The sequence below is a fragment of the Zootoca vivipara genome, chromosome 2 (genome assembly GCF_965207765.1).
Source record: "Zootoca vivipara chromosome 2, rZooViv2.hap1.1, whole genome shotgun sequence".
Taxonomy (NCBI): Eukaryota; Metazoa; Chordata; class Lepidosauria; order Squamata; family Lacertidae; genus Zootoca; species Zootoca vivipara.
In genome coordinates this window covers 105,000,880-105,024,662 of record NC_142584.1, presented here as the reverse complement: position 1 = coordinate 105,024,662, position 23,783 = coordinate 105,000,880, and the positions used below count along the sequence as shown (strand labels likewise).

Here is a 23,783-nt window from a genome sequence, read left to right as displayed (position 1 = left end):
CGCCCCCTCCCGTCCTCCTCCTCCTCAGCTGCCATATTTCGTCGCTCTTCCTCTCGTGTGTCAGCGAAGAGTGAGGGGCGGAGGAGGAGCACTCGCCGCTCTTAAAGGGGCCACGGTGCCTCACGGTGGGCCCCCTCCCCGTCCCCTGTATCAATAGGGAGACCTCAACTGAACAGCGCTGCCCGCACCAACGCAGGGAGATGGAGGGGACGGCGGCGGCGAGAGAGCTCGCGCTCCGGAGCGAAGCCTGAGCGAGACGGTTGGTGGAGGAAGGAGGGGCGCGCGGGTAACGGAGGGAAAGCGGCGCTCCTCTCCCCCTCCCCCGGCCGCTGCGCGCTGGCCTCTGATTGGCCGCAGCCCGAGAGGGGCTGGCAGCTGTTGGCTTGAGGGAGAGGGAAGGGGCGGGACTGTGGGTTCGAGGGGAAGGACCGGCAGCGTTGGCGGAGCACGAGAATGGCACGAGTTGGAGGGCGCTGGGCTGATTCCCCCATTCACCCCAAACCGGTCAATGCATCTCAGACACGTTGTAACACCCAGAAGACTATAGGGGGAGGGCTATGCAGGGGGTTGACTAGATGACTCTTGGGGGTCCCTTCCAATCTACCATCCTTCGATTCTGGGAGAAGACAGTCATTTTCTTTCATCAAGAAAAGTACTCTTCTTTTTCCCTGTGACATTAAACCTCAAGATACCCATTTGTGCTTTTGCCTCCTTTTTCTGTTCTGTTCTTTATTTTTATTTTTTTGTTAAGGAGACAAAATGCCATTCATTTCTGTACAGTAAGGATGGGCAGACATCAGGCTTATAGGATTTACTTCATTTGTGGGGGTTTTTTTACTGGGATCCAAATGGTGCAAAATACTGATCCACAAGGCAGAGCTGTAGCTACTGGGTGGGGGTGGGGTGGGTCTAGCCGGGGTTTTTGCCCCGGGTGAAGCCTCCAGAGGAGCGACATTGAGGCTTCCAGCCTCTGTGTGTGTGTGTGACAAATGTGCATGCCAAACTTGGTCTTTGACCCGGGTGAAATAAAGCCTAGTTTCACCCCTGCCACAAGGAACTGGCACCCAAATGGTGCAAAATACTGGACTGGATGAAGAGGCAGTTGCAAAATGACAGTCCAGAGGAAGAGCCAAGTTACCCGTTGCTCACAAACCAAGCCTTAGACTGGGTTGACAAGTATACAAGTACAAATCTGTTTCTGAGATGCGGCAGTTCAGGGATTCCGAAGAAACCACCACCATCCTGCAGTTGCCGTTGTTAAACAGGTGGAGGAAGTCTTGCAAGTCTTCCACAAAGCACCGAGAGGTCACCCGGTAGATTCTGACCCACCTGCTGCTTCATAAGATAGAGAAGTGGCATAGTCAAATTCCAGTATGACAGGTACTGCATCATTCCAAGTGATAATAGGGGGAGGGGGGATGCCAGGGGGTTTAGGATGCAATATCTAGTAGCAGACGTGCATGGTAAAAGGCATGGATAGCCAAATTAAGGTCCGGGGGCCGGATCCAGCCCAATCGCCTTTTATAAATCAGCGTGTTTTTCCATGAGTAGAATGTGTCCTTTTATTTAAAATGCATCTCTGCGTTATTTGTGGGGCATAGGAATTCGTTCATATTTTTTTTCTTTCCAAAATATAGTCCGGCCCCCCACAAGGTTTGAGGGACAGTGGACCGGCCCCTCTGTTGAAAAAGTTTGCTGACCCCTGGTAAAAGGGGTATGGTCTCCTGGGAGTGTACACAAGGGAGCTTAGGTCATATGTAACCTCTGAAAGGTACTTTAGAGAGTGACAATGCAAGGACAGGTCTCTGCATCCTGATGAGCTCTGAAAGCAGCTTACCCAAACCACCTTTACATTAAAATCACATTATTAAAGACTAGTGTCCAAAAGAGAATGTGGCTTCAGGAACATGCAAGGATATTTCCTGCCTTCTCCCCCAGCTGAAACCCTTTGGTGTTCCCTTTCGTGACCCCTTTGCAGGCAGCAGTGCCTTCTGAGGAAGACCCTTAGGCAAGGGTGGACCAGCAGGGTTTGCTCAGCCATTGATGGAGGAAATGAGTGCCCCCCCCCCGTTTGCAGCAGCATCTGCTCTCTATAACTTGCTTGCATGGCTCAGTTGGGAATTCCTCGTGGATCACAACTCCGTTGCCTTTTTCCAGCGAGGCGGCTTGGGAGATGATGGACCACGGGCGTCAGGGCCGCCAGCGGGCCTCTGAAACTATCCGCAAGCAGAAGCGCAAGGAGCTGGATGCGCGGCGAAGCAAGTGCCGCATCCGTATCGGCAGCCACCTGGAGCAGTGGTGTCAGCTGAAGGAGCAGCTGGGCTTCTCTTTGCACTCCCAGCTGGCCAAGTACCTGCTGGACAGGTGAGGAAGCTGCTTCAGGGAGAGCTTGACTTCCACCCGCCTATTCCTTGGCCTGTTTTGCCTGTGTGTCAAGTGCTAGATTTGCATGCGCTGAAGTAACTGGATATGTGCAGATGAGAAGTGGCAGTCTTACAAAAAGCCAGGCAGGTTTGTGGGAGAAGGAGATGGTTGGCTTTAGGCAAGCTGCTACGTCTCGGTTTTCAGAGAGCCAGCGTGGTGCAGTGGTTAAGAGGGTGGACTCATAATCTGGGGAACCTGGTTCGTGTCTCCGCTCCTCCACATGCAGCTGCTAGGTGACCCTGGGCTAGTCACACTTCTTTGAAGTCTCTCAGCCCCACTCACCTCACAGAGTGTTTGTTGTGGGGGAGGAAGGGAAAGGAGAATGTTAGCCACTTTGAGACTCCTTGTGATAAAGCGGGATATCAAATCCAAACTCCTCCTCTTCTTCGCTTGTCTCCACCCCTTTGCAATACACAGATAATATGGACCTAATTTTCCTGGTTGTTACAGGGATTACCGAGGCCTGGTTTAAAGGTGATGCCTTCGATATACAAAAATACATAACCTGTGAAGGGATCCAGACACAATGTTCCATTCCAGTGGTGTTGGCGGTACCTATCAGAGTTTGATAGCGCACTAATACGGCACACATGCAACCTCACATGGGGAAGTCGATTTACATATCTGACGTAGCATTTAAATTTGGCCTGAGATTAAATCCCTGAAGCAACGATGGTGGCCTGATGACCCTTGGGATGTTGTCAAGAGTCCAACTCCCATCATCCCTGAACACTGGCCATGTTGACGTATGGGACTCCCGGCAACATCTGGAGGGCCATAGATTCCTCAGCCTTTCTCTAGCAAATGCTCCTCTTCTAATATCATCAGTAATATTGAGGAAAGCAGTTGCTACGAATCAAGTGCAGACCCTTGTATTTTGCCTGCTCACCTTCCTGCCTCTTCTCTTTCTCATTCAGATACAGTTCACAAGGCTCAGTTCCAAAAACAGGTAAGAATCCTTGCAAGTTCTCTGTAGAAAAGGCATTTTATTAGTATTAATTAAAGTGATCTCTTAGTAGTCTGGCAGATAAGTACAATGTTGTTTGGGTGTTTTTTTTTTAACTATTTAGCCTGTTTGCCCACTTGGACAAATGTTTCACATGGGAAATTGGGGGCGGGGGGGGGAGACTGGAAAATGAGCCGAACGTAGCAGCGTAATCACAGGACAGGCTTTCTCAAAAGCTCCAATAATCTGCACAAACGTTTGCAGTATCCCGTTAAAAGGGGAAGGAGTCTGATTCCAGCCAGCAAAAGACTCACAGTGTGATTTGTCATGGATATGCAATAGACGGGTATGTCTTTTAAACATGTATGTCAACAGGTTCTTTAAATAAAATAAAAAAGCAAGTTTTTGTTCTGGGGGCCTGTGATACTTCTCTGAAACTAGAGCAAGCATCATCTTTGGGAGTAGCAGCCCTAAAGTTCCCAACAGATGGTGAAAATCAATTCTATCACTACTGCTTTGGGCCGAGATGACACATTTTTTTCTCTTGCTACAGATATAAAAACCTTTTACCGCCATTTACTGTTGTGGTGAATTAATGGTCACTGTGTTATTTTGCCTACCTTTAAGGTTAAATGTACTTGCTGCAGGGCATTTCATGTCCATCCGATCTCAATCTTTTACATTTTTATCCTCTATACCACAACTATATTAATACAGGTAACTCAACTGACTATTCCGAAGGCGGGACTTCTTGGGTTCCTTTCTATCTTTTTTTCTTCCTCCCACCCCACCAAGAAGTGGGAGGGAGCGCTGCAAACAAAGAACGCAGCTCCGTAGCCGAGGCTGAACTGGGATCGGAGCCCCCCCCCCCCCCGCATTTCTCACCTCTGATTGCCGCCCCCCCCCCGCCTGAAACAAAAGAAGAATTGTCATACGTTCTAACACCCGTTTACTCAACGGGCTGAATGACACTAGTCATATATAAAGTCTCACACATAGAAAACTAACCCATTGCAGAAAGTAACAGGCTAGAGCTTTTTCTGGAGGTGTAGATCAGCCCTGTAATAATTGTTAATAAAAATGTTGTACAGTATGTAAGCTTACTGCTGCACTGAGTCAACCTTTGAGTTCATTAAACAGTTATCTAGATCAGGTAAAGGGACCCCTGACCGTTAGGTCTAGTTGCGGATGACTCTGGGGTTATGTTGCTCATCTCGTGTTAATGGCCGAGGGAGCCGGCCTACAGCTTCCGGGTCATGTTTCATGCCGGTTTCGCCTTTCTTCTCAGGAGAGGATAGCTCCAAAGTTGTTTCCGAGCCTCTTCCTCCTGATGCTCTGCAGCACCTCGTCGTCCTTTCTCACAATCACAGCCAGGAATGTGGCTTCATCCCTAACGTGAAGCCCTCGTTGCTGGAACAGAAAGAAGTCCCAAGCAGCATGGTATGGGAGTGCCTGGCCGGCCACACCTTCTCTTGGAGCCCCCCTACCTCGCAGACGTGCCCCCCATCGCCCTGCAAGGCAGCCTCCAGGTGTCCAGAGGAGAAAGCCATACGCTCCAAGCCCAGCCCCCCACCCTCCCGCATCATCCGGCGCCGGCGTTCCCTCCGGAGGGCGGCAGCAGCCCATGCCTTTTCCTTAGCGCTGGCATCGAACTCACCAAGCCCAGTGGACGAGGCGGAGCCATCTTCCAAAGAGGATGGGGAGGGCGGTGCTGACGGAGAGAGATCGGCATGCCTCTCTCCTGGCAGCGGAGCGGTCCTTGGCGAGGAGGCGGGATTGCTGAGCGGCCAGAACCCCAATGAGACAGGTGAGGGGGGCTGGCTGCTTGTAGGATGCTGGAGTGAAGTCCTTGAACTTGAGAGCCAGTGTGGTGTAGTGGTTAAGAGCAGTGGACTCGGTAATCTGGTGAACAGGGTTCACTTCCCCGCTCCTCCACATGCAGCTGCTGGGTGACCTTGGGCTTGTCACATTTCTCTGAAGTCTCTCAGCCGCACACACTTCACAGGGTGTCTGTTGTGGGGGAGGAAGGGAAAGGAGAATGTTAGACGCTTTGAGACTCCTTAAGGGGAGTGAAAGGTGGAGTGTCAAATCCAAGCTCTTCTTCGTCTTCTTCTTGGATGGTTAGGGACCGAAGAGCTTGGGTTAGAGGCTATAGGAGGGCATTGCGTTGGAGTGTGAGATGCAATTGTTGGGTGCACCTGAGAGTAAAAGCAGCCTGGAAAGGGCTGACCCAGTAAGTGAAGTACCGTACTTTTCCGTGTATAACACGCCCCCGTGTATAATACGCCCCCTATTTTGGGGGACTCCAATTTAAGAAAATGTCCCAGAGTTGTGGAGCTTTTTGGGGGGAGGGTGGCCCAAAGTTCTTGAGCTTTTTTGAGGGGGCAGGAGGGTTTGACAGAGATTGACAATCGCTCATCTGCAACAAGCATCGGCCCAATCGCAAACAGCAGCAGGAAACAGTAAGTAAACTTGCCGCGGCAGCAGCCAATCCACAACAGCCATTGACGCAGCAACCAATCACACACCCATTTAACACAGCAGGAGCCAATACAAAGAAACCCTTTCCGCAGCCACCAATCACACACCAAAATCGCCAATGACAATCTGCAGCTCGCGGCTGCAACCAATCACCCATCACCCCTACCCACTACCCATGTATAAGAAGCCTCCAGTTTTTCAACCTTATTTTAGAGTAAAAAAAAAAAAGCTTGTCTTATACACGGAAAAGTATGGTGATAAATTTAGCTCGCTTAATAAGCAAGCGCCATCACGTTACAAATTGTGGAATATGGTCTGCAAAGCATGCCTTTCAAATTCTTATGATTACCGAGAAATTGAAGAAATCTCCAATACTATCAAATAATCAGAAACCACAGAGAATCTGAATGAATTTCTAGTTCATTTTTTTGTTCTTCCTTCTCTGTGTATTTAGATTATAATCCTGCAGGTAGGATTCTGTCATTGATAATTTTATTATATGCCACGCAGCACCTTGGGGGCTATTTGGGGAGGGGGGCATGCTTAAGGAATTATTACCATTACCAAGCATGCCACAGGTTTTTAAAGCAGCTTATTTTATTCAAAAGACATGTACCAGAAAGGATATATTACCAGTAATTAGCAATGTAGGTTTTGATAACATGTTTATATAATTTCTGTATATTATTTTCTAAATGGTAATTGCTTGAATTAATTGTAATTGAGTTCGAATAACAAAGGTGATGATGATTAGGAAACATCTTGTACCTTATTGACACAAAAAAGCAAATTGCTGGTATTAAAGAGGCGGGTTTCTTTATGGGAAAAACATCTGCCGACTCCTCTGTTCGTAAAGAACATACAGTCGTACCTTGGACGTCAAACGGAATCCGTTCCAGAAGTCCGTTTGACTTCCAAAACGTTTGGAAACCAAGGCGTGGCTTCTAATTGGCAGCAGGAAGCTCCTGCAGCCAATCGGAAGCCACATTGGACGTTTGGGTTCCAAAGAATTTTTGCAGCCGGAACAGTCACTTCCAGGTTTGCGGCGTTCAGGAGCCAAAAAGTTCAAGTCACAAGGCATTTGTCAGCAATTTTGAACTGTTCCTGGTTTAAACGGTGGTTTCAGTGGGGTCTTTTATATCATCTTCATTGTTCACCGCTGACTGGACACCCCCTAATTTCCCAGGCTTACAAAGCATGCAGTTCTGCTGGTTTGACTGCACAAGGCTGCAGTTTCAATCCCTAGCATCTCCAGCTAGGCTGGGACAGATCCACTGCCCCAAACCCTAGAGAGCTAGAGGACCTAGATGGACCAATGGCCTGGCTGAGTATCAGGCAGCTTCCTATGTAGGCACATTCTGTGGCTGTGTCACCCAATTCTGACTGTGAGTGTTTCCTCTTGCAGCGACTCCCTCCGAAGAGATTCCAGCTGCCACAGAAGTCACAGAACCTGAAAGGTCAGTTTCCATGCTGCCTGGCTGCCTAGATACAAGAGGCAGTTTACGACTTTAAAATAATAAAGCAAACAAATGGTTCAAAACACAGACCAGCCGAGTTTCTGCAGGCTGACCAATGGACTTCTCGGGAGCACATGGCATGAGCTCCCTGGCCTGGCTTCTTCACTTCTGCCTTCTCTCAGGGCACCCTTGAGTGAGAATGTCAATGTGGATCTCCACTCGCCCCTTTTCTGGCGGGACATGCAACTTTCCTCAGATGACTGAGCTCGGGAAGAATTGGGCTTTCCTGTTTCACAGCAGAGACTGGCCACAAGAGTCAGCTAAATAGTGACTGTAGCATTCACAAAATTGCTATGCTCCCCAGTCACCCATTGCTGATATGTATACCTGGTATGTTGATGAACCATATATCTATTGATACATTTTTAAAAGCATTTTTTGTCATTTGTTGTTGTTGTTTGCATAGGGCAGGCTTCCTCAAACTCGGCCCTCCAGATGTTTTGAGACTACAATTCCCATCATCCCTGACCACTGGTGCCACAGGGTTCTGTCTTGGGCCCAGTCTTATTTAACATCTTTATCAATGACTTGGATGATGGGCTTGAGGGCATCCTGAGCAAGTTTGCAGATGACACCAAATTGGGAGGGGTGGCTAATACCCCAGAGGACAGGATCACACTTCAAAATGACCTTAACAGATTAGACAACTGGGCCAAAGCAAACAAGATGAATTTTAACAGGGAGAAATGTAAAGTACTACACTTGGGCACAAATACAGGATGGGAGTCACCTGGCTTGAGAGCAGTACATGTGAAAAGGATCTAGGAGTCTTGGTAGACCACAAACTTGACATGAGTCAGCAGTGTGATGCAGCAGCTAAAAAAGCCAATGCAATTCTGGGCTGCATCAATAGGAGTATAGCATCTAGATCAAGGGAAGTAATAGTACCACTGTATTCCGCTCTGGTCAGACCTCACCTGGAATACTGTGTCCAGTTCTGGGCACCACAGTTCAAGAAGGATACTGACAAGCTGGAACGTGTCCAGAGGAGGGCAACCAAAATGGTCAAAGGCCTGGAAACAATGCCTTATGAGGAACGGCTTAGGGAGCTGGGTATGTTTAGCCTGGAGAAGAGAAGATTAAGGGGTGATATGATAGCCATGTTCAAATATATAAAAGGATGTCATATGGAAGAGGGAGAAAGGTTGTTTTCTGCTGCTCCAGAGAAGCGGACACGGAGCAATGGATTGAAACTACAAGAAAGAAGATTCCACCTAAACATTAGGAAGAACTTCCTGACAGTAAGAGCTGTTCGGCAGTGGTATTTGCTGCCAAGGAGTGTGGTGGAGTCTCCTTCTTTGGAGCAGAGGCTTGACAGCCATCTGTCAGGAATGCTTTGATGGTGTTTCTTGCTTGGCAGGGGATTGGACTGGATGGCCCTTGTGGTCTCTTCCAACTCTATGATTCTATGGTCCTGCTAACTAGGGATCATGGGAGTTGTAGGCCAAAAACATCTGGAGGGACAAGTTTGAAGAAGCCTGGCATAGGGTCTGTTGGTTTCTGCTCTAGGTAATGGAGTTTAGGGCCCTCCAGAAGCCTTGTCTCCAAGGCACTTTGAAGTTGTCCACCTCCACAGCCACCTTGATAACACATTCATGGAAAAAGACTGTACAGGCATCTCTCAGTAAGTTTAGCAGTTACAGGAAACTCTCCTGCCTTTGATGTCGGGAAGGGCACCCTCTCACTTAGTTTTTATTTGAATTATTTTGTATTATCTGCAGCACTTTGCCTCTACCAGAGGAGACGCCAGAGTCTGTGCCTGACCAACCAGAGCAAGAAGATGACGAAAGAGAGGAAGACAATCTGGCATATACAGATGACCTGCAAGATGAGAATTATCACCCTTCCCTGGACAGGTAAATGTGCTTTTGGGGGCATTACCACCAGTTAAGGATTGTGCAAGCATTTCGAGTTTAACGCTGCTGTTCTTGTTATTATTACGACTTTTCTATCCCATCTTTCCTCCAAGGAGCTCAAAGTGTGGTGTAGTGGTTAAGAGCGGTAGACTCATAATCTGGGGAACCGGGTTCGCGTCTCCGCTCCTCCACATGCAGCTGCTGGGTGACCTTGGGCTAGTCACACTTCTCTGAGGTCTCTCAGCCCCACTCACCTCACAGAGTGTTTGTTGTGGGGGAGGAAGGGAAAGGAGAATGTTAACCGCTTTGAGACTCCTTAAGGGGAGTGATAAAGCGGGATATCAAATCCAAAGCAGCTTCCATGGTCCTTCCCACTCTCCATTTTAAAACTCACAACAACTTGTGAGGTACATTAAGCTGAGAGTCTGTGAAGGGCCCAGTTGAGCTGGGACTTGAACTCTGGTCTGCCAGGTCCTAGTCTCTAGCACTGTTAAACTCCACAGCTGATTAGCTCTTGTGGGGTGTCACCCATCCTTTAGAGTCCGGTAGTGTTGCATCCTGTCAAGTCAGTTTGGTTCCTGGGTGACCAGAGCAGCTGTTCAGGGCTCAGATACTTAGCAGACAAGCTTTTGCCCCTTCAGGGACAGATTTAGGTTTGATGAGGCCCTAAGCTACTGGAGGTAATGGGGCCCTTTATATGTCCAGCTGACCTTTGTCAACAACAAATTGTCACTGTTTTTTTGTGTTGAATATATGCTATAGGGTAATTTATGGACCTAATAGGTATCTAAAGCCATTTGTTCATGTTGCCATGCAACCAGTCCATGCAGAATGTTTTTGTTGTTGTTTAGTCGTCTAAGTCGTGTTCGGCTCTCTAAGACCCCATGAACCAGAGCATGCCTTGGAAACACTCACTTTCTTCTCAAAAGCTTCTCCTTTTTTATGTCCATGGAGTTTTCTTGGCAAAATAATGGAGTGGTTTGCCAGTTCCTTCTCCAATGCAGAATGTAGGCACCCTACAGGAGAAACTCGGAAAATTAGAATATCGCCAAGAAGTGCATTTATTTCGGTAATGCAACTTAAAAGGTGAAACCAATATATGAGATAGATGCATGACATGCAAAGCAAGATATGTCAAGCCTTTATTTGTTGTAATTGTAATTATTTGTCGTTAGGCGGGTCAAATGGAATGTAATTGATGAAATGTAATAGCAATGTTTATTTTTGTATTATTGCAACTATTTGTTTTATTACTGTGGAATTTCCAAAAGAAAGCATTTGTAAAAATTAAAAGAAAAATAAAAAATAGTAAGTTGCATTACTGAAATAAATGTACTTTTCGACGATATTCTAATTTTCCGAGTTTCACCTGTATATATAGAAATGAGCAAACCAGTGATATTTTAGGGAGCATGCTAGCAGGCAGGGCCCATTACTTACAACAGGCATCCCCAAACTGCGGCCCTCCAGATGTTTTGGCCTACAACTCCCATGATCCCTAGCTAACAGGACCAGTGGTTGGGGGAAATGGGAATTGTAGTCCAAAACATCTGGAGGGCCGAAGTTTGGGGATGCCTGACTTACATCATAGGAGCCTACACAACACAAAACACTGTTGCTGTGTGTCGGTTTTATTTCATTTCTTATTTATCTTAGATTTTGGAAATATACATCCAGGGTTTTTTCCCTTTTAATTTTTTTTTGGGGGGGGAGCTCCCAAGAGAGTGGGGGGCCCTAAACTATAGCTTGTTTAGCTCATACGTAAATCCAGCACTATGCCCCTTCCATTTCCCCACCACTTTTAAAGACGGCTGATTCCCTCATCCTTGCCACAGTGGCAGCCTGAAGACCCTTCTGGGAAAATGTCCTTTTCGTTGTTACACGGCAGACCCTTTTGTTGCTACGCTTACCAAGCTTATTTCTTCCTGTACAGTTGCAAGAAGCGGGCAGAGCCTGGTGATGAGGATGTGGCCCAGATTGGTCCAAAGAGAATCAGGTGGGTGCTGGTCCATTGGCTTTTTGAGCCTAAAGGGCATGCTGCTAACCTCCCCAGAAGTGGGCCATAGTGTGGTGACCATGGAAGAAGGCCTCTAATTCATGGTTAGTTGAAGGCGGTCATGCTAGACAAATGGACTGATCTATTGAATCCCTATTATTTGTCCATGGTCAAATGTTCCATGAATCTGGTGATGCTTGAAGAATTGGCCAGCTGTCAACTTAGCACAAACACCTTTAAGAGCACCTTTAAATACTGCCTTTTGTTTTTCAATAGGTGTCGGGGAACCTTCCAGAGTAGAAAGAGAGGCAGGAGCTCTAGAAGGGAGGGAGGGGAATTCTATTGCACCTGCTAAATCTCACCCACAGTTCTCCTTAAAAAATCAGCCTAAATATAACAGCTGCTTAAATATATTTATGCTGTTCTGAGAAAGTTGACGCTTTAAAAATACTTGGCCAAGTATTTGACATCTGACCATATCGTTTTTGAGTAATCCAATGCTCGAAGCTTGGCATAAGAACATAGGAAGCTGCCTTATGGCAAATCAGACCATTTGTCCCTCTGGCTCAGTATTGTCTACACCAGGCATCCCCAAACTTCGGCCCTCCAGATGTTTTGGACTACAATTCCCATCTTCCCTGACCACTGGCCCTGTTAGCTAGGGATCATGGGAGTTGTAGGCCAAAACATCTGGAGGGCCGTAGTTTGGGGATGCCTGGTCTACACTGACTGGCAGCAGCTCTTCAGGATTTAAGAACAGGGAACCTGGAGATGCCAGGGATTGAACCTGAGTTTCCTCTTCCTTCCTCTGCCTTTCTTTGCAGGAAGGCAGCCAAGCGAGAGATCCTCCTCTGCGACTACGATGGCTGTGGGAAGATCTTCTCCAACCGCCAATATTTGAATGTAAGTGATGGATCAGTGGCAGGAAGCACATCCCTACGCACAAAGGCAGAGAGGGGACACGAAGCACTTGGAAATGGTCGAATCCTGAAGAAACATGAATTGGTCAGACAGGACTATTTGAATGCCTCGGAAGCTGATAAGGTCTCCTTTGCAGGAGACAGTTAAACAAGGGCCTGTTAGAGATACATTTGCAGTTTCCTGCACTGAGCAGGATTAGATTACCTCCACGGTCCCTTGCAGCTCTAAAATTCTGTAATTTTGGTAGGGAACATACTGTATGACCACTAGCATAGCAGCAGCAGCAGCAGAAAAAGCCACCATATTGATAGCTGATTAGAGAGGAATAGGCAGGTTTAGTGCAGCCTACTGGCCCACGCGGGTGGCACTGTGGGTTAAACCACAGAGCCTAGGGCTTGCCGATCAGAAGGTTGGCAGTTTGAATCCCTGCGACGGGGTGAGCTTCCGTTGCTCGGTCCCAGCTCCTGCCAACCTAGCAGCTCGAAAGCACGTCAAAGTGCAAGTAGAAGCGGCTTTGTCATGCTGGCCACATGACCTGGAAGCTGTACGCCGGCCCCCTCGGCCAATAACGAGAGATGAGTGCCACAACCCCAGAGTCGGTCACAACTGGACCTAATGGTCAGGGGTCCCTTTACCTTACTGGCCCACCAGTTGAGGAACAAAGGTTAAAAAAGAAGAAGGTAAAGGACCCCTGGATGGTTAAGTCCAGTCTATGGGGTTGTGGTGCTCATCTCGCTTTCAGGCCAAGGGAGCTGGCATTTGTCCACAGACGGCTTTCCGGGTCATGTGGCCAGCAGGACTAAACCGCTTCTGGTGCAACGGAACACCGTGACGGAAACCAGGGCACATGGAAATGCTGTTTACCTTCCCATCACAGTAGTACCTATTTATCTTCTACTTGCACTGGGGTGCTTTCGAACTGCTAGATTGGCAGGAGCTGGGACAGAGCAATGGGAGCTCGCCCCGTAGGGTGGATTCAAACCACCCACCTTCTGATCAGCAAGCCCAAGAGGCTCAGTGGTTTAGACCACAGCGCCACTCACGTCCCTTTAGCTGAGGACCAGCATATTGTCCACACAAACTCTTAGGTTCTGAACCGCAGACCCAAAGGAAGGTATCAACTTACAACACAGCGTGCAGAACCTCACTGCCTTTACAGTCGCGGGATGGACGCCACCACAGTGAGACGTTGCCAGGGCTTGTCTGCAAAGTGCTAATACGTTAAGCATATGTCGGCTTGGCCAGAACCTCCCATCGATCCACCTGACCCATGTGGGCATATAGGCGGCAACTGTCTGAGGCTTACAGATAGCTCCCCTCTCTAGGCTGAGAGCCCAGCATCCCAGGGCCCGCAGATGAGCATAGCATCAAAGCAAGCCAGGTACTTCTCAAAACAAGTGAATATCAACATATAGGTGCTCATTATTGCACCAAATAATTGCAGGGTTATCTTGACGGTCAAGATGGCGTTTGCAGAATGTCTGGAACATCTCCACTTTTGCTTCAACACACTCGGTCCCTACTTTACTGCAGAAAATTTCCATGGGAGCCCCACCCCTTCAAGGATTTCACACCCTAGCAAGATGGGCAGAAGAAACTGTGGAGGCTTGTTCATTGGGCATGGTCCTTCATGCCCTCCTCATAGGCATCTGTTTGGGACCTTAGATGCTGGAAGTGGTGGGCATGCAAAGCTCCCTGGGGCAGCAAACCTACCACAGCAAAGCCCCACTTTGCTTCGTTAAAGCCAGGCACCCCCAAACTGCGTCCTTCCAGATGTTTTGGCCTACAACTCCCATGATCCCTAGCTAACAGGACCCGTGGTCAGGCATGATGGGAATTGTAGTCCAAAACATCTGGAGGGGCGAAGTTTGGGGGTGCCTGGTCAAAGCCATGTAAAGAGGCAGCAGACGGACACATTTCTGAGACTGCAATTTGCCGTGCAATTATGTGATGTACGTTACCTGTTCAGGAAGATTGCATTGCGCTGTTTTGGTAAAGCAGTTTTGTTGCAGAAGGCAGAGTCTTTGTTCCGCTTTGACCTATTTTTCTGCCCCCTCAGCACCACAAGAAATACCAGCACGTTCACCAAAAAACGTTCACCTGCTCTGACCCCAGCTGCGGGAAGTCCTTCAACTTCAAGAAGCACCTTAAGGAGCACGAGAAACTGCACAGCGGTGAGGATTCTTTGTAGGATCCCACCTGGTTAGGATCCCTACCAGCCCGGCTCTTGAAATGCTTTTAACTTGCCTTTGGCGGACACTTTAGTGCCCCCTTATTCCATCAAGAAGATGATGTGGAGAGCAGCTTGCCCAGGCACCCCCAAACTTGGCCCTCCAGATGTTTTGGGACTACAATTCCCATCATCCCTGACCACTGGTCCTGATAGCTAGGGATGGTGGGAGTTATAGTCCCAAAACATCTGGAGGGCCGAGTTTGGGGACATAGATTGATCCTGAACGAGTTCCAAGTCCCTGCTCCCAGAAGGGAGCAAATTATGTAGAAGCACATACTATGGAGGCGGATGTTTGGGCAGGCCCCACAGCTATTATTTGAGATTGGTTTCATTTCAGGGTATTGAGTTAGTCTTCAGACTTATCCAGAGGATTTAAGATTGGCAGTGTGAGAGTCACAGAAACATGGCAACATGGCATGCAAGAAACATTGCCCACTGCACAATTATTCACTTCATCTTCCAAAGAAAGATGGTGTGAAATTATAGATAGATATAGATATAAATAAGACAGTTTATCCTTCCAGATTCGAACTGTAAGTCCTTCGATAACCACAGAGGTTTGCAAAATCCGCTTTTGTTGTCTTGCTAGATATACAGGTGAAACTCGGAAAATTAGAATATCGTCGAAAAGTGCATTTATTTCAGTAATGCACCTTAAGAGGTGAAACCAATATATGAGATAGATGCATGACATGCAAAGCAAGATATGTCAAGCGTTTATTTGTTGTAATTGTAATTATTTGTCGTTAGGCGGGTCAATCATAAATGGAATGTAATTAATGAAATGTAATAGTGATGTTTATTTTTGTTTATTTTTGTATTATTGTAACTATTTGTTTTATTACTGTGGAATTTCCAAAAGAAAGCATTTGTAAAAATTAAAAGAAAAATAAAAAACAATAAGTTGCATTACTGCAATAAATGCACTTTTCGACAATATTCTAATTTCCCGAGTTTCACCTGTAGATGTATCTTGAAAGATACTTGAAACATTTTCAGAGGTTTGGTCTCCATTGAACTGCTTTGATTTGAGATTTGGTGTGTGAGAGAGCCTTTTTGTTATTTGGATCCGAACTCTCCTTCCATTAACGGAACAGTTTTCATATTCACAAAACAATGCCATCCTGCCTTTGTGTCCCTCCTGCTCCCCCCCCCAGAAAAAAACCAAATCTGTTCTTGGGGTTTGGGGTATCCTTGGGATTGATGTGGGATATGGTGCCCAACAGATGAAGAGGAAAGTTGGCAGAAATAATCTCCTCTGTTACGTGAAGGGGGGGGGATTTAGGACGCCTGCCAATATGTGTAACCGGGTTTTATATGTATACACTGTAGTAGTTAAAAGATTAATATTTGGAAAAACTATTAGACACTCACTGCAATATAAGCTTGTTACCTTGGGCCCAGAATAGCCAGTGACCTACTTTTTTCTTCCCTGCAGATAAAAGGGACTATATCTGTGAGTTCTGCGCCCGCTCCTTCCGAACTAGCAGCAATTTGATCATCCACCGGCGAATCCACACCGGAGAAAAACCCTTACAGTAAGAACTTCTGCAACGTGTTCCATCCTCAGCAATGACACAACTATGCCAGAAGACTCGTGCTGGATCAGGCCAATGGCTCAGCTATCCCAGGGCCCCCCTTGCTTCTCGTGGTGGTGGCCCAGGCAGATGCCTCTCTCTGTCAGTTTAAAGCAGGCACCCCCAAACTTTGGCCCTCCAGATGTTTTGGGACTACAACTCCCATCATCCCTGACCACTGGTCCTGTTAGCTAGGAATGATGGGAATTGTAGTTCCAAAACATCTGGAGTGCCAAGGTTCGCCATCACTGGGATTGGCAAACTCTGGCCCTGCAGGTGTTTGGGACTACAATTCCCCTCATCCCTAACAGGACCAGTGGTCAGGGATGATGGGAATTGTAGTCCAAAACATCTGGAGGGTCGAAGTTTGGGGGTGCCTGGTTTAAAGTTTAATTATCTGTAAAGTTCTAGTTTTATGATAGGGAGGAAAACTGCAGAGGGTAGTTCAGGGGTCAGCAAACTTTTTCAGCCGTGGGCTGAAACCCACTGTCCCTCAGACCATGTGGTGGGCTGGACTATATTTGGGGGGGGAGGGGGAAATGAACGAATTCCTATGCCCCACAAATGACCCAGAGATGCATTTTTAATAAAAGCACACATTCTACTCATGTAAAAACACTAGGCACGCCATACAAATAACCCAGAGATGCATTTTAAAGAAAAGGACACATTCTACTCATGTAAAAACGCGCTGATCCTGGACAGGTCATGGGCCAGATTGAAAAGGCGATTGGGGGCCTGAGGTTGCCTACCCCTGGGGTAGTTGATGCATGTCAAGGAAAACATGGGGAAATCATCTCTTCCCCCAGCACCGCTGCTCCAACAAAAACTGGAGCCCCATGAAGGTGCTTTAAAGTACAATAAGCTTACAACGTATATTTATCTTGTGCACATTCAGCTGTACATGAGCGGCAATTTTTAAAAAGAAAGAAAGAAAAAGGTTTGGCGTTCCCACATGCTGCCACTGATCCCAGTAGGTTTTGGCTGCATGCATCAGGAGAAAATGTTTCTCTTCAATCAGGCATTTGGCTGATTAACATTCTGTGGCCTTTTAAATGTGTCTGTGGGACTGGGGGCTATTGGTTTGCTTTTGTTTTTTATCATGTACTTTGTGTTTCCATTTTGTATTTGTATGTTGTGAACATGCTGTGATCTTCCGACAAAGGGCAGTATACTATTTTAATTAATTTAACAACAACAATAACAATACCTGGTTTTTGTTCTAGGCACCATCCCCTGGAACATAACCCCGGGGCTATTGTATTGTACTACTGATAATAAGAACAATTAGTAATTCTTTTTCTTCTTTGGCGATCACTCGTAGCCAACTAAGATTGTCTTCCATAAACACGGTTTTAACAATGGGTCCGTAAGTGACTGTGGAGGCCAATTCTGGATCCACACGTCCTTCCACAGTGGGGACATTGGTTTCCGGGCGGGAATTGATCACGGTGTGGATTTGCCAAGCGTGCCTTCCTCTTAGCACATTTCTCCTTGCGTCCTGAGTTCGAGTGTCTTCAAAGCCCATGACACCTTTGTTAAAAGCTGTTCTCCAACTGGAGTGCTCGCAGGCAAGCGTTTCCCAATTGATTTAAAATAAAAATTGCCTTGAGACAGTCTTTAAAACCTCTTTTGTTGACCACCAGCATTACTCTTTCCATTTTTAAGTTTGGAATAGAGTAGTTTCTTTGGAAGACGATAAATTCACCAGCAGCTCCCAGGGTAAAGGGACCCCTGACCATTAGGTCCAGTCGCGGACGACTCTGGGGTTGCGGCGCTCATCTCGCTTTATTGCCTGAGGGAGCTGGCGTACAGCTTCTGGGTCATGTGGCCAGCATGACTAAGCTGCTTCTGGCAAACCAGAGCAGCGCACGGAAATGCCGTTTACCTTCCCACCAGAGCGGTACCTATTTATCTACTTGCACTTTGACGTGCTTTCAAACTGCTAGGTGGGCAGGAGCAGGGACCAAGCAACGGGAGCTCACCCCGTCGCAGGGATTCGAACCGCTGACCTTCTGATCAGCAAGCCCTAGGCTCTGTGGTTTAACCCACAGCGCCACCCGCGTTCCTTAGCTCCCAGGGTAGGCCGCAGCCAATTAAAATTCAATATTGAAAACAGCTAAAACAATACATAGGAATATGGTGGGTCCTAAAAACACATATCCCCTAGTGCAGGCATCCCCAAACTTCGGCCCTCCAGATGTTTTGGACTACAATTCCCGTCATCCCTGACCACTGGTCCTCTTAGCTAGGGATCATGGGAGTTGTAGGCCAAAACATCTGGAGGGCCGCAGTTTGGGGATGCCTGCCCTAGTGTATGGGGATGGAGCTGTCCAGTCACAAGTTCCCCGGACCACATCATGCATCACCACCCCTTTTCTTTTATACTTGATGCAGGTGTGAGATCTGTGGGTTCACCTGCCGCCAGAAGGCCTCCCTCAACTGGCACATGAAGAAGCATGACGCGGACTCCTTCTACCAGTTCTCCTGCGACCTCTGCGGCAAGAAGTTTGAGAAGAAAGACAACGTCACCGCGCACAAGAGCAAGAGTCACCCTGAGGTGGCCGCCGGGCCTCCGCAGCCTGTGCAGGAGCCCCCGGCTCTGAGCCGCCCGCTTGCTATGGAGCCGCTGGAAAACCCCGTCCAGAGCCAGCCTGGCAACCCGCAAAGGAGGCCCGAGGAGTCCGCCCTCATCATCGCAGTCACTATCGAGTAATTGGACCGTGCCAATCGAGGGGCAGAATGGCAGAGAGAGGATTCCTGGCGAATCCTGGCGGCGACAGAAATGCGTTTGGTTCGCAGTCGCAGAGGGATGCAAGATTGAGGTCTGGAAAGCCCCGACCCCAGGAAGCCATGTCTTGCCAGCTGCATCTCTTCAGCGCAGCTGCTTTCAGACTTGGTATCTGCAACGCAAACGGCCCAGGGCTCAGCCTTGCCTAGTGGCGGGATGATGAAGAGTACAGTATTAGGAAGGTCTTGAAAGTCTTAAGTTTGTGGTCATTTGATCCCAGACCCCCAAGTACGGGAGGGACAAAGGAGGCCCGGGCAGCTGGTAGAGGAGGCATAAACATACCTCTTCAACTCTCACCTCTCATGGATAACAGCTCTGGATTGAGCTCGTGTGCATTGATGGCGATGGAAGACGTGCCGTGCCCTGTTGCTGTTCTTAAATCCTTTTCCTTTGGGAAGCTTAAAGGATGCCGCTTTTCTCGCATGGCTGCGGGATCAAGCCAAGGACCTGGAATATGCAAAGCGTAGCCTCCGCTGCAGAACTGTGATCAGAACTGGAGGTAGACTCTGGAACCTGTATATGCAAATCTTTGCCTATTTTACATGTTTCGTTGGCCTTGGAGGCAGACCGACATGTTACGCAGAGATGACAAAGACCTGGGCAGAGTGCTTCACTCCCAACCCCCGACCACTGGAAATTGTTTACCTTGGCTTACAAGATTCACCAGGCATTTCCCACAGACTCAACCCTTAAAGGGGGCGCAGGGGTGGAGAGAAGCACATTTGTACTTCTTATGGGTGCATAAAGAGAGGTTGGGGGGGTCGGGGTATTTTTAATTCTCAGGAAACTAAATTCTGCAGCCAGTCCAACGCTCTGCATTTTTTCCCCTGTGCTTTCACATAATTATTTAATGCATTTCCGGCTATCTTCCGTTCCTGCCTAGCTTGCACAGATTTTACGTTGTTACGTGGGCCATTGAGAAACTTAGCTTTCATTCCTTGGCTCCCTGCAGCCAGTTGGACTTTTCAGCCATCCAGCTTGAGCCTGCGGTTTTGTACCTTATCGTCTCAGTAGGTAGAGCACAAGGCTCAGCATCGTGGGGTGGAGTCTCCAAGTTGAGCAAAAGAGTCCTGCATTGCAGGGGGTTGGACTAGATGACCCTCGTGGTCCCTTCCAACGCTACAATTCTATGATTCTATCTGGAGCCGCCTTGCTGTAATTTGGCAGTAGTCCAAGGAGAATAAGGAGTTGGGACAAGGGAATCTGCCGCCGATCAAGACTCTTTCATTGCTGGTGTACCTTGTTTAGGGTAGGCTCGAACCTACATTCCTGCTTCTTTTGGATATTCCCGACCTGCCGTCTGGGATGAAAGCCAGCAGCAGCAGCAGCAACGATTGCATACTGCAAACTTAATTACGTGGGAGCAGGTTCTGATCTGATGAGCCATTTCACAAGGCGATGATCCTAAGGCAGCTTTGCTCCCACTCTTTGAAAAATTTTGAATTTTTAAAAAGCCTTATAAGGACAAGTAATTCTTCTCCCTGTGAAGCAGCTGTGATAGGGATTTTTTAGCTATACCCAATGGCGGAGCTTCATGCTCCGGCACTGGGGGGGGCAGAGAGCAGGTGGGGGTGGGGCTGGCGCGCGTCCCGGGGGCGGGGCGCACTTCCTGGGGGCGTGGCACGCTGCCTGTGACGGCATGGCGCCTAGCACCAGGGGGGGCAACCGCAATGGCACCCCACCGGGATCGTGCTGCCGGGGGCGGTGCGCTCCCCCCGCACACCTCTTCCTCCACCAGTGGCCATACCTACTGCATGAAGATGCCAGAATTACCTGTCCTCGCTCAAAGGAGACTATTTGCATCTCCGCACTCGAGTTGGTTCTTTGGGCACCCCTCCTTTCGGTCTCCACAAGTGTATGGGGGGGCAGGGGAAATCATTCAGAAAAAAAAACCAGATATATTTCAGCTATCTTAATTTTGGGGAACACTAGTCCAGGCTGCAGAATTTGCAAAGCACATTATCTTTGGGTTTTCCCCCATCAGAGTTTATTGGAGTGTTCTGCAAAGGAGCACAACAATTCCCATGTTGATGGGGAACAGATTACTGAAAGAAAATGCCAAGCGCATCTCTGCCGAAGTGAAGACAAAGACAGATCCAAGAGTTTGTCTTCCCTACAGACTTAACCGTTTTAACAGTCGCGCACAGAGTGAACTCTGGAAACTTGTGCAAGCGTCACCCACCCTGGAATGGCATTTGTAATGAAGAGTAAGGCATTTTTAAATAACCGAGGGGCAGGGTCTCCTACAAAGGATTCTCAGCTACCCCACCAAATATCTCATTGCACCATCCAGTGTCTAAATCCTGGATTAGAATTAGCCCTACTTGTGACACTAAATCCTCAGTTTCTTGACCTGTATAAATTGCGCAAATGCTTTTATTTTGGAATTTTTAATCTGTTTCTGCTCATCAAGGGAAGCAGGAAGGAACTATATATAGAAATGAAAATCCTTTCGTCTGACAGCGGCTCTTTGAGACATAGAAACTGCCCTGAAGTTCAGCCCAGTTTCTTTTTCTCACGATGGACAGACCCGGTTGTGAAGCCCACTTCACACCGGTGACTTGAGGGCATCCTACCGTTCTTTGCAGCAACTGGTATTCCCAAGCATGGCACCTCCAGCCCTAGAGGGGAGCATGTAACCATCATGACTAGTAGCCGTTCACAGCCTCCGTGAGTTTGTCTGTATGAGACTTTTTCCAGATATTGCACAGAAACTAGGTATTTCATCCACGGGGAATAGTAAAATTGCTTTAGCTTTTGATATAAAGTTGAGGTTCTTACCAAGTTGGTTTCTGTAGTTTTTCAACACTCGTTTAGAATTGCAACATGAAACAGTCCTGATTCCTATTTCCTGGGTTTAGATTATTTATCAGCACTGAGTGTCATTGGGTGGTTCTGAGCCAGTCACTTCCTCCCTAGCTAAAATGGGGTATTTCCCATATGTGCTACCTTCAAATCACTGAAGAATGCAGTCAGTAAGTGTCAGGGCATTGTTGTGGCTACTCTCGAGTAAAGACCCTCCAGTCTGTTCTGTCTTTAAGAGCTTTATTGTGCATACTATTTACAGTGCAGAGACATCAGAAAACATGACTGCCTAGTCTGATTCAGAACCCGGCAATGGCGCGTGTCTGCCTTTGCGCCAGCATAATAGTCTGGGAACCCCAAAACGCCGCCCCCTTGCCCTACGTCTGGAACTGGGTGCCGGAAGGGGCTGCGTTTCTTCTCCTGTCCCTTGGCTGGAGCGTTGCAGAGGCTCGGACACCATCCTGCACTGCCCTTTCTCCTCTGGCCAGCTGGGTCTGTGTCAAGGCTCATTTCCTGCTGACTTGCTGCTCGCGCTGTCACTGGGCAAAGTGCTGGTCAGGATGACTGGGGGAGGGTCCCTGTAGGGAGTCCCCCTGACAGTAAGTGAAATTGTTTAAAATTTGAAGTCCATATGTCTCTTGTATTGACCAAATTGAAATCAAACATCAGCCCTTGACAACAACTACTACTGGTATTATTATTATTATTATTATTATTATTATTATTATTATTATTATACACCGCCCATCTGGCTGGGTTTCCCCAGCCCCTCTGGGCAGCTTCCAGCACATATAAAAACATAATAAGATGTCAAACATTAAAAATTTCCTGGTACATCGCTGCCTTCAGATGTCTTCAGTAAGTGACGAGGCTTTAGAATCCTTGCTATCAACACCTCTTACCGGTAATTAAGTGTGTGATATATTGTCATCCGAATCATCATCATAATCCAGGGGTCCCCAGACTTACCGGGCTTCGGGCCGGTGCCCGCCGCGCCGATCGCGCGGCGGGCCGGAGGGCAAGGGAGTGCGCGCGCAGCGGGCCGGAGGGCGGGGGAGTGCGCGCCCGTGCGCATGCGCACACGCACACGGTCGGGGGAAAATCGCCGAAAATTGCTTGTGCGCATGCGTATGGGCCTCCCCCGACCCGGAAGTGCATCGGAAATGACCTCTTCTGGGTCGGGAGAGGCCCATACGCATGCGCACAAAGGATTTTCGGCGATTTTTTGCCGATTTTGAAGATCGCCGCCGCGCCGCACGCCGTAAGAGCAGGCGGCAGCAGCGGGCGGCGGGGGTCGTCGCGGGCCGGATTGGGAGGCCAATTGGGCCGCATCCGGCCCGGGGGCCGTAGTTTGGAGACCCTGTCATAATCCCACAATTTGAAAAGGCAAAATTAGTCATGACTAATACTGAGTTTCAAGTGATGTTTTAAGCATGATTGACATGGATCTAAAGAAAGTGAAAGTATCTAGTCCAGAGGCTTACCTTGCCTGGGCCGGTTCACTACTGCGGAGCCCCGTCTGTGGGCCGGATTGCGTGCGTGCGTGCGTGCGTGAGTGCACGCACTCACAATTTTCGGCATCTGCACATGCACAGACATGATTTTCGGCCCTGCAAAGCGAATCTCCAAGCCGCGCTGCACCGGTTTAGCGCAGTGGGCGGGGCTTGCCGAGTGGGCGGCGCAGTTCAGGGGTGGCTCATGGGCCGGTAAAACGACCCCCATGGGCCACTTGTGGCCCACGGGCCTTAGGTTGCCGACCCTGATCTAGTCCTTAGAGTTGCAGAGATAACACCTTCAGCCTAGTCAAGGCATCCCCAAACTCAGCCCTCCAGATGTTTTGGGACTACAACTCCCATCATCCCTAGCTAACAGGACCAGTGGTCAGGGATGATGGGAATTGTAGTCCCAAAACATCTGGAGGGCTGAGTTTGGGGGTGCCTGGCCTAGTCTCATCTTAGACAACACAAGACAAATTCACAGAAGATATGTCTTTAGCTATTAGCCATGAGCGCTGACTAGAACTTCCATGTTCAAAGGCAGTATACATGTTAACAGATTTTTTTCAATGAATCCGAGGACACTTTTCAACTTCCATGGTCAAAACTAAATTAAAAAAATTCCTTCCATTAGCACCTTAGAGACCAACTAAGTTTGTCATCGGTATGAGCTTTCGTGTGCATGCAAACTACAGCTTCCATGGATTTTGTATGGGGACTGATTTGTAAATCCGGGGACT

General features: G+C 48.2%; 1 protein-coding gene across 1 annotated transcript; it reads left to right on the top strand.

The window, feature by feature from the left end:
• The first annotated feature begins 14 nt into the window (after positions 1–14).
• Positions 15–21,526, top strand: ZNF692 (zinc finger protein 692). The gene is made up of 11 exons (XM_035106969.3): positions 15–259; positions 2,158–2,364; positions 3,342–3,373; positions 4,659–5,177; positions 7,257–7,308; positions 9,090–9,224; positions 11,158–11,220; positions 12,045–12,123; positions 14,201–14,315; positions 15,813–15,912; positions 18,349–21,526. The coding sequence occupies exons 2-11, from the start codon at positions 2,174–2,176 to the stop codon at positions 18,665–18,667; spliced, it is 1,605 nt and encodes a 534-aa protein (XP_034962860.3). The 5' UTR covers positions 15–259; positions 2,158–2,173; the 3' UTR covers positions 18,668–21,526.
• Positions 21,527–23,783: the final 2,257 nt, after the last annotated feature.

Bases quoted from the DNA above. Each gene is read 5' to 3' on its own strand.
- ZNF692 (XM_035106969.3), top strand. From the start codon at position 2,174: ATGATGGACCACGGGCGTCAGGGCCGCCAGCGGGCCTCTGAAACTATC. The intron at 7,309-9,089 runs GTCAGTTTCCAT...TATTATCTGCAG, and splicing joins GAAGTCACAGAACCTGAAAG to CACTTTGCCTCTACCAGAGG. The intron at 14,316-15,812 runs GTGAGGATTCTT...TCTTCCCTGCAG, and splicing joins GCACGAGAAACTGCACAGCG to ATAAAAGGGACTATATCTGT.